Source organism: Juglans regia, chromosome 1 (genome assembly GCF_001411555.2).
Source record: "Juglans regia cultivar Chandler chromosome 1, Walnut 2.0, whole genome shotgun sequence".
NCBI lineage: Eukaryota > Viridiplantae > Streptophyta > Magnoliopsida > Fagales > Juglandaceae > Juglans > Juglans regia.
Window position 1 is genome coordinate 36257011 of NC_049901.1, and position 16230 is coordinate 36273240.

Here is a 16230-nt window from a genome sequence, read left to right on the forward strand (position 1 = left end):
AAAAAAAAATACATAAATGCACTAGTTGTAATATTTTTAACCATTTAAAAAAATTTCAAATATACTAACTATAATTTTGAGGGGACAAAATGAGGGAGCTAATTAGTATTTATTTGTTTATTATTATTATTATTATTATTTTTAAAGAGGGATGGGGTTGAAACTTCAAGCTGGTTTGGAATAAATCCAACCATGTAAAAAATAGACAGTAAAAATAGACAACGGTTTAGAATTTTTTTGGATATTAAAAATATTTTATATCATCTGTTAATAATAAATAATTTATAAATAATAGTGTACTTGATTATTTTTATTGATATATATATATATATATAATATTTTTATTTATAAATAATAATAAATTAGTTTGAGAATAGTTTAGTTCCAAACATATTCTGTTGGCCTGAAAGAAAAAACGAAAGACAAAAAAATAATTTAAAAAAAACTTTCGGTCCAAGGACGGCCCAATGAACAAACGCCCCGGTTCACTTCACTTCATTCAACTCTCTGCAACCTCAAAATGGAGGGAAATCATTCCCCAAAACCCTAAAAAACCAAACACACTATCATACATATATGCACAGTTGCTCATTCATTGCAAATCATATGCGTCCCGATTAACATATCCTTCATTTTAGAAAAAGTTATTCTTTTGGCTGTGGAGGTTGGTCGGAACCGTCTATGGCGAGGCTTGTTCGGAACGCCTCCTTTCTGAAACGCTCTATTCTTCTACCTGAGGTCACTTTCTGTTCAAACTTTTAAGCGACCGACTTTTTAGTCCATTTTTTCATTCGTGCTTATTTTGGGACTCACTGAACAAGAAATCAGAAATGATAGCTTTTAGAGATTGTAATCTTAGTTTTAGGACCAACAAGGAAAACCTCACTCAAAGGAGCCTGTTGCAACTGTTTGAGTCAAAAAAGCTCGGTAGCTTGTTTCTAAGAAACGAAAACAAACATACATGTAATGCGTTCAATATAACTTTTTTTTTGGGATTTCGTTTTCTGGGAAATCTAATGGGAATGTATAAATATGAGCATTTCTTTTCTCCGAGCTTATTATTTCTGAAGAAGCTATGTTTTCGCTGTACTATTTCTCAGGGTTTTAGTTGAGTTGTTTCTCTGTATATTTTCTTCTTCTATAGTTCCCAGGTTTGGCGCATTTGCAACTTATATTAGTTGTTTATTTATTTGTCCAATCTCTTTCTTACAGGGCTTAAGAAGAGGTATATTGGGGACGTCTTCTCAGTTTTGCGACTTCTCTACTAGAGGTGCTGAAGCCTGAAATTATCTAAATGTTGACCAAACCATAGTTTGGGAGTGATAAAATTGGCGTTATTGTTGTCAATGTGTTTGTGGAATTTTATTATAATAGTTTTGCATGCCTTATGGGAACATAAGTAAATTGACGTGTACTGAGGATACCGGAATTGATTTACCATGCTTTATGCTCTTGCAAGTGTGGGATGTCATTTATCTTGGTAGAATGATTACATATGATGTGAAACATAAATTCAATACAGTTTGTTCTTGCAAAATTCGAGTGGAGTTAGTACCCTAGAAATCACCCATTCCCCATTTTATTTTGTATGTTAATTCGTGGATCATTAACATTCTCAATTATGATCTCCCTTAAGGTGGAAGGAAGTCCAAGACAGGTGGCATTGATCCTAGTTTAGAGAATATGTCTAAGAAAGAATTGGCCCTACAACAAGCCCTAGATCAGATCACGTCCTCATTTGGAAAGGAATCTATAATGTGGCTTGGTTCCTCTGGGCCTTTGCAGCACTTACCAGTGATATCCACAGGTTGTTTTGCTCTGGATTTAGCGCTGGGAACTGGTGGACTTCCAAAGGTATCAGCTTTGTTCCATGAAATTTATGGACCTTGACATTCTTCAGTTTAGTAAATATTTTCTTTTTCAGAATGTTAATTATTTATTGTTGGTGATTTTAAAAAAGGGGTTGTGCGCAGTTTTGCTGGTTTGCTTTCCCATGCTGTTTTTGGGCACTTTCCCTTATATCTACCATGTGCTCTTGATCCTTCTTATACTTTTACCTAATATATTACCTTTTGGTCACTAACTTAGGGACATCTTATCTTCAGCTAGAACACACGCACACACACGCACAATAGTATGTGCTTCAGCTAGCACACAACATTTTCCTTCCAGTTATCTACCATAGAGACCTTTATCTTCAGCTAAACACACACGTACACTCTCCCACAAACATTCACCATTTATATGCATATAATACAAATGCGCACATGTGTGATATGTTTTGGTCGCTCATAACATTCTTCCATCGGACTTCTGCAGGGTCGGGTTGTGGAGATATATGGTCCAGAGGCTTCTGGGAAAACTACTCTTGCTCTACATGTAATTGCTGAAGCACATAAGCAAGGAGGTTATTCCTATATGCTTCTGTAGTTACTTTTTCTAACTGCATCACTAATAATAACAGGGAAAAGAATGACTATGAAATCTGTTAAAAAAATATCCTCATTCTGTGCTGATGGAAACATAACTTACAGAACATGATAAATCCTGGGGACATTTTTGTAAGTCTCCTTATTCTCTCTGCAGATGGTTTCTCCGTGTATTTGATTTTGTTATAACTTTGGTTGCTCACAAGTGAAACAGCTATTTGGGTGGTGCAATTCATTGTCCATTTGATAAACCATCTATCCTGGCCTTCACCCCCTGTCTCTAATTTTAGCTTTTTGCTAATTGCATAATCAAATAAACGGGCCTTTTTTTCCCAATTATACTGTTATATTATGGGAGTCATAGCTTGCTCTATTGAGTCATTAATTAGATGTATAAAGGGGATACTAAAAAAAAGACTCGTTGTCTCTTCGAGGAATCTTGATTGTGGCCAGAACAAGAAAGATACTTTTTTCGGTAATATTATGCGTCTCATGTCACAGAAGATATTCTCGGTATTTGTTCTCATGAGTAGATAGTTTTGACCACGTGTAGATATAATAGTACCATTGGTGAACTTTTAATGATCGTTTCCAAAGTAGACCATAATTATTTGAGGAAATTAAGTTTGTTTCATGTCATTTCTATATAGGTTACTGCGTGTTCGTTGATGCTGAGCATGCTCTCGACCCAGCACTGGCGCAGGCTATTGGAGTAAAAGCTGACAAGTTACTTATCTCTCAACCAGATTGTGGTGAAGAAGCTTTGAGTCTTGTGGACACCCTTATTCGAAGTGGTTCAGTTGATGTTGTTGTTGTTGACAGTGTAAGTAAGGTGCTCGGTTCGTGCACATTTTGCCATGCATTCAAGAATTATTTTTTCTCGGAAGTGTTACCCACAACGTTTTGCAATACAGTTTCTTCCCCAACATTACAGAAATCTTTTTGTGAAAGTTATCTAATATTTTAATTCTTTTGTGATAATAATAGTTGTGTTTCTAATGGCAGGTAGCAGCCCTCGTGCCTAAAGGCGAACTTGATGGCGAGATGGGTGATGCTCACATGGCAATGCAGGCTAGATTGATGAGCCAGGCACTTCGCAAGTTGAGCCACTCTTTGTCACTATCACAGACTATATTGATATTTATAAACCAGGTATCAATTTTGATTCTACTTTCACAGCCAGTTGTATAATTCTGATAAGCTAAGCTTGAGAGGAAAAGTATTGGCTAGTTGCGCTTTGGCTGATGATTATCTGAGGTGTCAGCAAATGGGCCAAGCTTGGGGTGGCCTTGGAACTGACAGCCAGGGCCAATAATTTTATTCTTTTTGTTAAATTTGATATGTGATATGACATCTATTTCTTAGCATTTTTCTTCCAAAAGAACTTGTAAAAAATTTTTTCTTCTTACAATCAATCATGCATATAGTCCCCCCCTCTTTTTAGTTTAATATAAGGTTTGGACTCCGTCAAGATGCCTAGTTCACTTGTCTAAAGAAAGTTACTATACCCAAGGGTGGTTGAGTTAATTTCTTTGGAAATTTTTTTATTTGACTAAGATGCTTTTGTTCAGCTGGGAATTCCGACTTACATATAATTGTATTCTGCTGGATCTTGGACATTTTATTTATTTAAAGGGTACCGGCAGCTGAAAAATTTATTTTCTAAAACCTACCGATAAAAAAAAAAAAAAAAAAATTAAGTGGCAGGTTTGGAATATATGTGTGATTCCTTGGAAAACGGTATCATGCTTTTTGTGATAAGTAAGAAAGACAATTTTATTAATACGAAAGAAATAGGCGAAACTCATGTACACATGGAGTATACAAAAGAAACACCTAAATACATTTTAAAAACCAGAAAACGACAACATTAAATCATAAGCCTTAGCTCTGTTAATCACTAAAGCAAAAAACCAAAGCAGTAAGGTGTGCTCAAAAATTTTTTGTAGTTCCTCCAAAGTGCACTCCTTATCATTAAAACACCAATCATTCATTTCCATCCAGATACACCACATAAGACACAAAGGGACCATCCTCCAAACTGCAGCCACTTGAAAACAACTGTGAAGACCATTCCAATTAGCTAGGAGGTCTAACACTCTCAAAGGCATCACCCGAGCCATACCGGCTCTACAAAAAATTTCATACCATAGTGGTCTTACCACCTCGCAATGCAAAAGTAAATGATCCATTGATTTTCTATGCTTTTTACACATATAAGACCAGTCCATAACAATGAAATTGCGCTTCCTCAAAATGCTTGTTATCAAAATTTTCCCAAGAGAAGCAGTCCATATGAAAAAAGCAACTTTGGAAGGGACATTAAACCTCCAAATACACTTCCAAGGAAAAGAAAAACAATTTTGAGATGTCAAAAGCTTAAAATATGATAGAACTGTAAACTTATTGCTCCCCTTGGGCCTCCACAACATCCTATCCCCATCATCACTACCAAGCCTCAAAGAGTATAAAAAACTGGAAAAAGCTAGAACTTCATCAATTTCCCAATCATCTACAACTCTGGTAAAACAAACATCCCATTGGAAAGAACCATTAGAATGGACTAATCGAGCTGAAACAGAGGCATGCCTATCAGAAACTTGACAATAGATGACTGGAAACAGCTATTGAGAGCGCCTTCACCACAAAATATCAAGCCAAAATCGGATCCTAGAACCCTCTCCAACTGCATAACTAACATGGCTTGCAAAACTCTCCCAATCCTTTCTAATGAATTTCCAAAGACCCACACGATACGGACCCCTTACCTCATTAGAACACCAACCCCCCCAAGCACTTCCATATTTACTATCAATAACCTCCCTCGAAAGTGATTCCCTTTCCAATTGATATCTTCATAACCATTTTACCCAACAAGGTTTTGTTAAAAATCCTCAAATTACGAACCCCCAAACCTCCATTAGAGATGGGAGAGCAATCTTTTTTCCAACTAATCAGATGGAACTTAACTTCCTCTTTGATTCTACCCCACAAGAAAACACGAAATAATTTCTCAATTCGGTTAGCCAGCCCTGCAGGCAAAGGAAATAAAGATAGAGAAAGTACGTGGAAAGATTGGATATGGTGCTCTTAGTTAAGGTAATTCTACCCCTTTTTGATAAATACAATCGTTTCCATCTAGCCAATCTTTTCTCAAATTTCTCAACAACCCCATCCCAAATAGCTTTAGCCTTAAAAGGCGCCCCTAGCAGAAGGCTCAAATATTTCATTTGCAAGGAAGCAACTTAGCAGCCCCAAAAACTCACTAAGCTATTAATGTTGTGCACCACCCCCCACTGGTACCATCTCAGACTTTCCAAGATTCATTTTGAGACCTTTTTTTTTTTTGATAGGTAATCAAAGATATTTTATTCATAGAAATAGGCAAGGCCCAAGTACACAGGAAGTATACATTAAAAACGCCTAGCTAGATGTTACAATAGAAAGAAGAAGATCATGGACACTAAGTCCGTTACAAACTATAGCCCCCGCCATAGGAACAATGACTTAAAAAAGAAGACTTTAAGCTCATCCATAGTTCTCTCTTGATCATCAAAACATCTAGCATTTCTCTCACTCCAAATACACTAACACATGCATATTGGTACCAATCTCCAAATTGCCGCTACCTGAGAATCTTCGTGTAGTCCTCTCTAACTTGCAAAGAAATCCACCAATCTACAAGGCATAACCCAAGACAATCTGACTCTTGAGAAAAAATATCCCATTTAGCCTTGGCCACCTCGCAGTGTAAAAGCAGATGATCAATTGACTCCCCATGCTTCTTACACATACAACACCAATTTAGGACAATAACCCGTCGTTTTCTCAAATTATGTGGTGAGAATCTTGTCCAAAGATGCTGTCTAGACAAATAAAGCTGCTTTTGAAGGAGCTTTCGTCTTCCATATGCTCTTCCACGGGATCATAGACATTCCGGAGTTCGTGAGCTTTTGGTAAAAAGAACTGATAGAGAAGATACATTTCTTAGAGTGATTCCAATGCATCTTATCTCCGGAGTTCTCTGGAATACTTGCGGAATATAATGCCGCAAAAAACTTCGTAATAGACTCCAACTCCCAATCTTGAGCTGCCCTAATGAAGTTAATATTTCATTGAGAGGTACCATTTGAAAAGACCAAAATGTCAGCAATCGATGCCTCCTTTACTCTAGTAAGCACAAAGATGGTAGGGAAGGTATCTCGTAGACAATAGTTACCACACCATATATCAAATCAAAAAGGGACACGCAAACATCGCCTACAACAAAATGTTCATGACCCCAGAAGGTCCCCTAAAGGCTCTTAATGTTTTTCCACAAACCCATTCCATGAGAGCCTCGTACCTCATTCGAGCACCATCCTCCCCAAGCTTCCCCAAATTGAGAATCTATAATAGACTTCCATAACGCCTCCCGTTCATTTTGGTACCTCCACAACCACTTACCCAAAATAGCTTGATTGAATTTCATCAAGTGGTGAAACCCTAACCCTCCCCCCAGAAATTGGGGTACAAATTGTTGACCAATTAAAATAGCTTCAAAACATAATGGCATTGCCCTTAAAGCTTGCATTTGGCCATGATCTGCATTGCAGAAAAGAAGAGTATTATCTGTAAAAAGAAGATGAGAAAGTATGATAGAACATTATTAGCATTTCTGACCGAAAAACCGGAAAGAAATCCCCCCGATGACGACCTCCACCATCCAACCAAATGACTCCATGATAATAACAAAGAGAAATGAGGACCAAGGGTCCCTTGTCTCAATCCACGAGAGCTATGGAAAAAATCAGCAGGGTTCCCATTAACCAACATCGAAAATCGAACAATAGAGACAAAATGCCTAATCCGCAAACGCCACATCTCCCAAGCATATAAAAGAGGAATTTGGGGCTTTGAGATAATTTGCTCCATAACCTTACTTATATGGTTAGCAAGAACCTTCGAAGTTATCTTGTATCACGAGACTAATAGGACGGAAATCCTTTACCTCTGAAGCCCTAAGTTTCTTTGGGATGAGAGCAATGAAAGTTACATTGATGCATTTTTCAAACTTCTTGAAAGAATAGAACTCCTGAAAGACCTGCATCACATCTTATTTCACAATATCCCAACAAGCTTGAAAAATGGCATCGAAAAACTATCGGGACCAGGAGCTTTATCTTTTTCCATCCCACTAATCACATGATGAACCTCATCTTTGTCAAAAGATATTTCCAACCATCTCGCACTTTGAGGATGTAGAGCACTTTGAGGATGTAGAGACTTGAAAGACAAACCATCAAGTAGCTGGTTTAGCAAGAAGACTTTCATAATGATGTACAATATGATTTTGAATTTCAGGTGGAGAGAAAATCACACAATTATCTAAATATCGCATCTCAATAGCATTACTACGCCGATGCGAATTAGCCATTCTATGAAAAAACTTGGTGCATTTATCCCCCTCTTTCAACCTAAGAGCCCTTGTTTTTTGCCACCAAGAAATCTCCTCTATCAACAACACCCTCTCAAGTTCAACTACCACTAATTTTTGCCTCAACAAAATCTCCTCAGGAGAAACCCCATTCTCCTCCCAAACCTCCAAGTCATTCAACTCCTCCATAAGGGAATTCTTCTGGTTGTCAATATTCCTAAAATCTTCTACATTCCGCTTTTTTAAATCGAACTTCAAGACCTTGAGCTTGCCAGCAAGAATAAAACTAGGAATGCCCATGAATTGATAAGAAGACCACCAGAAGCCCTGTGGAAATTGGTGATTGAGAGTAAATATGAGGATTTATGGGGGGAATGGTGCACTAACGAAGTAAGGGGGGCGTATGGAGTGGGTTTATAGAAACACATTAGAAGAGGTTGGGAGGCCTTGAGTAGACACTAGACTTCTTCTGGAAGAGGGCTCTATGATCAAATTCTAGAGAGATATAGTGTGGTAATAGTACTCTACAAGAGATATTTCCCTCACTGTTCAATATCGCTAGTGCTAAAGATGTATCAGTGGCAGAAGTTATGGAGATATCTGGGGAGCAGATCCGTTGAACATCACCTTTAGTAGAGCGGCACAAGATTGAGAAATGAGAAATTTTGCAGATTTTTATAGCCTTTTGTACTCTATATTACCAAGCACTCAGCAGGAAGATTTAGTGTGGTGGATACTAGATAGTAAAGGGGTATTTTCAGTTTGCTTTTTTTACAAGGCTCTCACACAAGAACGCCAAACTTAGTTTCCATGGAGAAGGCTTTGGAGACATAAGGCGCCTCCCAAATCAGTGTTTTTTGTATGGACAGTGTCGTTGGGGAAGATTCTCACAATCGACAACTTGAGGAAACGAAGGGTAATCATTGTAAATTGGTGTTGCATGTGTAGAGAAATGGGAGAGTCTGTAAACTATCTCCTATTACATTGTAAGATTGCTCGGGTATTATGGAATGAGGTGTTTAGTAGATTAGACTTGTCTTGGGTTATGCCGGAGACAGTGGTGGCATTGCTGGCCAGCTAGACCAATCTAAGAGGCATGCAACAGATTAAAGCTGTATGGAAGATGATCCTTATATGTATTATGTGGTGTATATGGCAGGAACGGAATGACAGGACATTTGAAGACAATGAGAGATCGCACGAGGAGCTGGAAGTTTTTTTCTTTAGAACACTTTGTACTTGGGCCATCGCTGTTGATTTCAATGGCATGGACTTACATGATTTTATTGTCTATAATGTGCCTACATAGCCTAAGGCATTTTTTCTGTTTTAGACCTATGAATATGGCTTTGCCGATTCTTTGATCAATAAAATTTGTTTACTTATAAAAAAAACAAAAAAAAGAAGACCCTCTCACCTTATCAATTCCTAATCACATTTTTAAACTTAAAGTTTCGGTGACCCCCATGAATATCTCCACAATCCAACAAGATAGGGAAGTGATCCGAACACATGCGGTACAATCTCTTCTGACACAACTCCAGGTAATGAACCTCCCAAGAAGGAAAAACAAGAAATCTATCCAGTCTCAGCCAACCCCGACTGTTGGACCATGTGGACACTCCCCCACACAAGGGGGAGATCCAAAATATAAGTAAAAAATAAACTCTGAAAAATCCTCCATTGCCGAAAAAATACTAGATTCCCCTAATCTCTCACTCGAGAAGTGAGTAATGTTGAAATCCCCACTCATCCACCATGGCACATCCCAAAGATGATACAATCCCGCCAATTCCTCCCACAAAAGTCTCCTTTCCCTATCTGAATTTGTCCCATAAATGCCCACATAGGCCTACTCCCACCCATCCTTAACATTTTTGAAAGAATATGCTACAAAAAAATTCCCAATACACTCCATTGACTCCACCAGTCTTTTATCCCACATTAGGAGGACACCTCCTAAAGCTCCCATAGATGCCAGATAAGCCCATCCCACAAAAGAACTCCCCAAACTACGGATGATACTTCTATCAATAAAACGTAAGTTCATTTCTTGCAAACACACAATATCAACCTTTCAAATACGCAATAAAAACTTGATACGAAGACGCTTATTGGAATCCTTAAGCCCCCTAACGTTCCAAGAGAGGATCTTAGGCTTTATAGGAAAAATGAGACTCCCGCCCTTTCAATCTGTCGCTCCCTCCACTCCCATCCTTAACGTCATTATTAATGGAACATTATAGTCTTCTTAATTCCCTTTCTTTCTTTGATGCAGATTCCAAGGCCGAGGAGTGTCCAGATTCGATAGCAATTAGAAAAACCTTGAATTGCCCTTCAAAACCATCACAAGAGATCCCAACACATGCTTGAATCTTCTCACCCTTTTTTAAAACCCATTCCGAAACGACACTGGATGAAATTGGACTAGGTGGAAGTGTGCATAAAAGGGTCGGATCAGCCTCTCCCCCCCATTAGAACAATCTCCATCACACAGGACCATTTGCAAAATTGAGACATCCGATACCCCCCATAGGGAGGGACAGATTGAGGCTCCACACCAATATTAGACAACTCTTAGGAAATGACCCCATTTTCCATTCTCGATTACTAAAGGATTTATATAGGGATCAAAGACGGAAATACCATTGAGAATGACTCCACAGACCTCATACCCTTGATGAACGGAACAAGAGACAAGCCAGAGTTTCCATCCATACCTACCGCCGCCATCCGTGGCCCATCTTGTAACATAAAATCCCCTTCCTCACTTTCCGGTGACATTTTTTGCTCAGACATGCCATTCGAAGGGTTGCTAGTCACTGGGGATGGAGTCTATGCCTACCCAATCAACAATGAAGCAAGTATCGACGCCACAATAGAGGAGCAAATTCCGAATCACCCTAAACAAACCTGGTACGAGCTGGGAGCTCTTAATCGAGCCCAGCTCATTTACTTTCTTTTTAAGTTTAACCACCTTGCACGTTTGAGATCCCATAAGACTGCTTGGCCCATCAACATGACCAGCCTTAAGCTTGCCCAATAAACCAGCCTCTAAACCCACAAAGCTCGTTGACAAGCCAATGCCCAATTCCACCCAATATAACATTGAATTAACCTTCTCCTTCATGACCAATAAGTCTCTTTGCATGGCCAATAACGAGAACCCTTCTTTACCTCCTGTCATACCGCCCTCGAAATACCAACCGTCTTCCTTTGGGAGATGATTTGATTCCACAACAGAGATATCGACAGTGATGAACGTGGTGACCTTGCGACTTCTCTTAGTAATTTGCCACCACTGACCACTCTCACGTTGAAAATCAAATATCGTTGAATCGATTAACATATTTCGACTCGTACCCATCACAAAAGGAAGTAAGAGAACCAAAACCCAAAAGAAAGATAGGGTAAATAAGGAAATAGCAGAAAGACAGATGATGCTTATCGATTATTTCCAGCAAGAATTGCCGGAAATAGGAAACCGGGGGTCAAGAGAGAGAGCTTTTATGCACATTAGAGTGACCCAAGAACAATCAACCTTTCATAACAAAGCTTCAAGCCCTAATGAGTTAATATAACCAGAGATTCAAATAGGATAATAGTTTTTTAAGAAGGTTTTGACCATCGAAATAACTTCTAGCTGTATCATGTTTAGTGCTTGACTAAGGTAGTGTCTTCTTAAAAGAGGGAAAAAAAGTTTGACTTAACATGAGATTTCTTAATGGCTGTATAAAATGAGCTAGAGAATATAGCCCCCCTTTTTTTTTTTTTTTAAATAAGTAGCTAGAGAATATAGGAAGTGGTACCAAGTATTCTTACTGATGTGCTGTTGCCATCCCGAGAGGCAAACTACAGAATAAGTGTCCTCATAGAAGTGGTTTGTTTTTCATGATATCTCTTATTGAAAGATGATGATGCCTATTTTATAATCAGACCTCCTTAATTTTATCAAATGTCTTTTTTATTAACTTATAAAAAAAAAAAAATTTTATCACATGTTTATCCAGACAAGGTCGAAGCTTTCAACTTTTGGAGGATTTGGTGGGCCCACTGAAGTTACCTGTGGTGGTAATGCCTTGAAATTCTATGCTTCAGTGCGCATTAATATTCGGAGAACAGGGCTTGTCAAGAAGGGTGAAGAGGTATGATATTTAATCTATTTCTATTCAATCACAAGATTATAGTTGAACTTCGCTTGTTCGCCCCTAAAAGACTTGCTTGGCTTTAAATAGACTGCACAAATTACTGGTCTTTCAGCCTCTGGCTCAAATCATGTATACTTATGCTCAGTAACCAGTAATTGGTCTTGTTTTGTAACATAGGCCAATGACAACCACCACAAGATGTAGAGTTAAAGGATGCTTGGAGAATGAGATGACATGAGAATTTTGTGAATAGTAGTAAGATGATTTGTGAATAGTAGTGAAATGATTTGAGTTAAATATTTATTGGGTTTTGGGAAATGAAAGAGAAAAAGTTGAATAAAAAATATTATAAAGTTAAAATATTGTTAGAATATATTTTTTTAATATTATTTTTGTTTTGGGATTTGAAAAATTGAATTGTTTTTTATGTTTTGTTTGGAAGTTTGGTAAAGTTGTAATGGTTAGTTTGAAAATGTTTGTGTTTGAGTGATGTTTGGAAAGGAAATGAGATGAGATGAAATGAAATGAAAATTATTTCCAAAAAACCCCTTAAGCAATCACAGGAATTTATAAATGGTCTTAAAATGATGAAGCAGTGAAAGGACGAATTGTTGATTGCTTGAAGTTGCTAATCACAGGATCAAGCTATGGGTAGCTGAGTGCCTAAAATATTCTTGGCTTTGGAACTTTTCTGTTTTCTCCATTCTAGCAGTCCCAGCCACTCTATAAATTTGCGTTTTTTGGGGATTGGAAATTGCAAATACTTTTTGTTATTGCTGAAAAGATCTGATGCCGTTCTGTATAACTTGTATGCAGTACGATATCTTGTGTGGTAATGTTCTTACTCTATTGTAAAGGCCCGTCTTTAAGCAGGCCTTGATCCTTTTCCTCTGCGAGCCTCATTTACAAAATATGGGGAAAGCCTGAAGCAATTCACAAGTCCTTGTCTAAAATGGCTTTTATCTTGGTACATTTTCTTGCAATCAAGCCATCCGTATCATATTGTTTTGCAGGCTTTGGGAAGCCAAGTTCTTGCAAAGATTGTGAAGAACAAGCTTGCCCCTCCGTTTAAAACTGCCCAATTTGAGATCGAGTTTGGCAAGGGTATATCTCGGGAAGCAGAGATCATAGATTTTGGAGTAAAACACAAATTTATCTCAAAGGCTGGTGGATTTTACAATCTTAATGGTCAGAATTTTCATGGGAAGGATGCATTTAAGAAGTTTTTGGCTGAGAATGGAAGTGTAAGAGAAGAACTTACAGTAAAGCTCAGGGAGAAGCTTCTTTATGCCGAGACAGAAAAGGAACCGGCAATAGAGGTTACGGATGGAGATCTTTCAGAAGATATTGTTTCACCTGATTCTACCGATGAGGAAGCAGTTGAAGCGTAAGTGTACATTGGACTTGAAGCACAGTTGCAGGTTTTTGCTTCCTCTTACCCTCAAGTAGGGTTCATCGTTCCCTGTGAACTGCCGTTGTCTTCTCCTGAGCAATTGGCAGCACGTTCATTTTATTGGGCACAGCTTGGCTTCAGTATTGGAATTTGGTTCAGAATCACTTGCTACTGTTCCTTATAATGAAGTGTTAAAGGTTTCCTAATGATGGTCTTGTAAATTAATTTATTTTCTTAAGCCAATGTGTCATGCCACCATTATCGAATGAGAGTTTTGTTGTTTCAGAAGTATCAACTCGGAAGGAGGGCCACTGGCCATTAGATATATTTTTAGCTACATTTTGTAACGAGGTTTGTGTTAAATACATTTTAGCGGTGGTGGTTGGCACTTGGAAGTGGAAATTGAAAAGGTCATAATACCATCACTTTCCTTATCATTCTAACTCTTTATAAAGAGAGACCATGGCCTAATTTTATATTCGTATTATTAATGGTTTTTTCCTTTGTACAAGGCTGGAAATCAGCCATTACAACAATCAAATCTAGTTAAATAACGAAGCTATAAAAGTCCTACTAATTTACAAAATTAAGGCTATGATCAAGCTATTTACAGCTACAAAATATTGTCTAAATAAGGAACATAAAATATTGTCTAAATAAGGAGGGTATGACTAAAATCTGTAGAGTGATAAATTCCTGTTGACACTCCCTCCCCTCAAATTGATGTTAGTCGGTCAATAAGTATCAATTTGCTTACAAGAAATTGATGATGTTGTCGTGTCATGACCTTGGTAAACACATAAGCTATTTGGAAGTCCGTGGAAATATGAGGAAGAGAAATAATACGATATTCCAAGACTTTCCGAATGGAATGATAGTCCACCTCAATGTGTTTTGTATGCTCATGAAAGACGGGATTGACAACAGTCTAAATGAAACTAGTATTGTTAGCATGGAGAGCAGTAGGATTCGACTAAGCACAACCAAGCTCAGCTAGGAGCCCATGAAGCTACAGAATCTCCGAACAAGCAGCCGACATCGCATGGTATTCGGAGTCAATGGAAGATTTAGAGACACGATCCAATTTCTTACTCTTTCAAGAAATCAAAGAGTCACCAAGAAACATGCACCAACCCGTGACAGATTGTCATGTATCAGGACATTTGATCTAATTAGCATTACTATAAGCAACAAGGCGAAGAGGAGTCCTTGCGGGAAAGAACAAACCACGGCGAGGGGACCCTCGAAGATATCTAATAATTCGACGAATAGTAGCTAAATGTAGATGACATGGAGCCTGCATGAACTGACTAACTTCTTGACAACAAAAGAAATATCAGGTCAAGTAATAGTCAAATAGTTCAGGCTACCCACTAACTATAGAAACACAGTCAGGTCTGAAAGGAGATCTCCCTCCTCACGACGATACTTCATGTTTACTTCCAGAGGAGTATCCATAGAAGAAGTATCCTGAAGGCTTGCCAAAGTAATCAAATCTTGAGTGTATTTATGTTGATTAAGAAAAATGCTGGATGAATCAGTATGAACTTCCAATCCCAAGAAGTACATAAGAGGACCAAGATCATTCATATGAAACGAGGCCTGAAGATGCTGCTGCAGTTGAGTAATCAAAGTGGAATCTATCCCCATAATAACAATATCATCAACATAAACTAGAAGAAGAACAATGCTAGTGGATGTCTTGCAGAGAGATAGAAAGGAGTCATATTGACTATGCTTAAAGGAAAGCTGAAGCAAGGTGGATATGAATTTATCAAACCATGCTCGGGGAGCTTGTTTCAACGCATATAATGAGCGTTTCAACTTACAGACATCCAAGGAAGAAGAAGACGGCAATCCAGGTGGAGTGGTCATGTAGATATCTTCTTTGAGATCATTGTGAAGAAAGACATTTTTGACATCCATTTGATGAAAGGGCCAACCTTGGGAGGCAGCAATAGATAGAACAATTCGCACTGTAGTCATCTTGGCAACCGGAGCAAAAGTCTCCTTATAGTCCACCCCATACTCTTGTCTATTTCCAAGTGCAACCAACCATGCCTTATACCGATCTAGAGTCCCATCAGAACGTAGCTTAATCGAGTAAACCCACTTGCAACCGATGGCTTTAATATTAGTAGGACAAGGAACAACATCCCATGTGTGATTGTCCTAGAGAAGCCCGAAGTTCTTCAGTCATCGTCTCACGCCAATATTTATGTTTAACTGCCTCGAAATAACCTAACATTGGGAATGGAAGACAAAGTAGCATGGATAGAGGTATGTGAAAAACCATATCTATCAGGGGGACGAGATTGTGATACCCCATACAATTTGGATAATGGTAGGTGGTGTATGAGATCCCACATTGAATGGAAAGGAGAAGTTCTTGCTCTTTATAAAGTTCTAATGGGGCTCCAATTGTGTCATTGAATAGTTCTTTTGGAGAATAGACCATGTGGTTTGGGCCTTCCATTGAGGCGTTACAAATGGTATCAGAGCCTATCCCAACTTAAAATGTGGAACTTGAGCCATGCCACCTACAATGGACAGCCCGACGAGGACGCCAGGAATTTAAAGGGGGTAAATTGTGATACCTCATATGATATGGATAAGGGTAGGCGGTGTATGGGATTCCACATTGCTTGGGAAGGAGAAGTTCTATAAAGTTCTAATGGGGCTCCAATTGTATCATTGACTAGTCCTTTTGGAGTATAGGCCATGTTGTTTGGGCCTTCAATTGGAGCGTTACAGAGATACCTTGGTTGAACGTCGAGGAACTATGTCAAAGTCTGGATCACCATTAGAAGAGCCAGTCTGAGCAAGGTTAGATGACAGATCAGG

At 38.4% G+C, this 16230-nt stretch overlaps 1 protein-coding gene across 1 annotated transcript; it reads left to right on the forward strand.

Annotated features, from left to right (window-relative positions):
• The first annotated feature begins 484 nt into the window (after positions 1–484).
• LOC109009501 (DNA repair protein recA homolog 3, mitochondrial-like) lies at positions 485–13808 on the forward strand. Its single transcript, XM_018989986.2, has 8 exons — positions 485–738; positions 1213–1270; positions 1637–1854; positions 2320–2407; positions 3080–3252; positions 3435–3581; positions 11856–11990; positions 13007–13808. Exons 1-8 carry the CDS (start codon positions 682–684, stop codon positions 13382–13384), a joined length of 1254 nt encoding a protein of 417 aa, XP_018845531.1. The 5' UTR covers positions 485–681; the 3' UTR covers positions 13385–13808.
• The last annotated feature ends 2422 nt before the right edge of the window (positions 13809–16230 follow it).

Coding starts and splice junctions, on each gene's coding strand:
- LOC109009501 (XM_018989986.2), top strand. CDS start 682: ATGGCGAGGCTTGTTCGGAACGCCTCCTTTCTGAAACGCTCTATTCTT. Junction 1,855..2,319: donor GAACTGGTGGACTTCCAAAG/GTATCAGCTTTG, acceptor GGACTTCTGCAG/GGTCGGGTTGTGGAGATATA. Junction 3,582..11,855: donor TATTGATATTTATAAACCAG/GTATCAATTTTG, acceptor ATGTTTATCCAG/ACAAGGTCGAAGCTTTCAAC.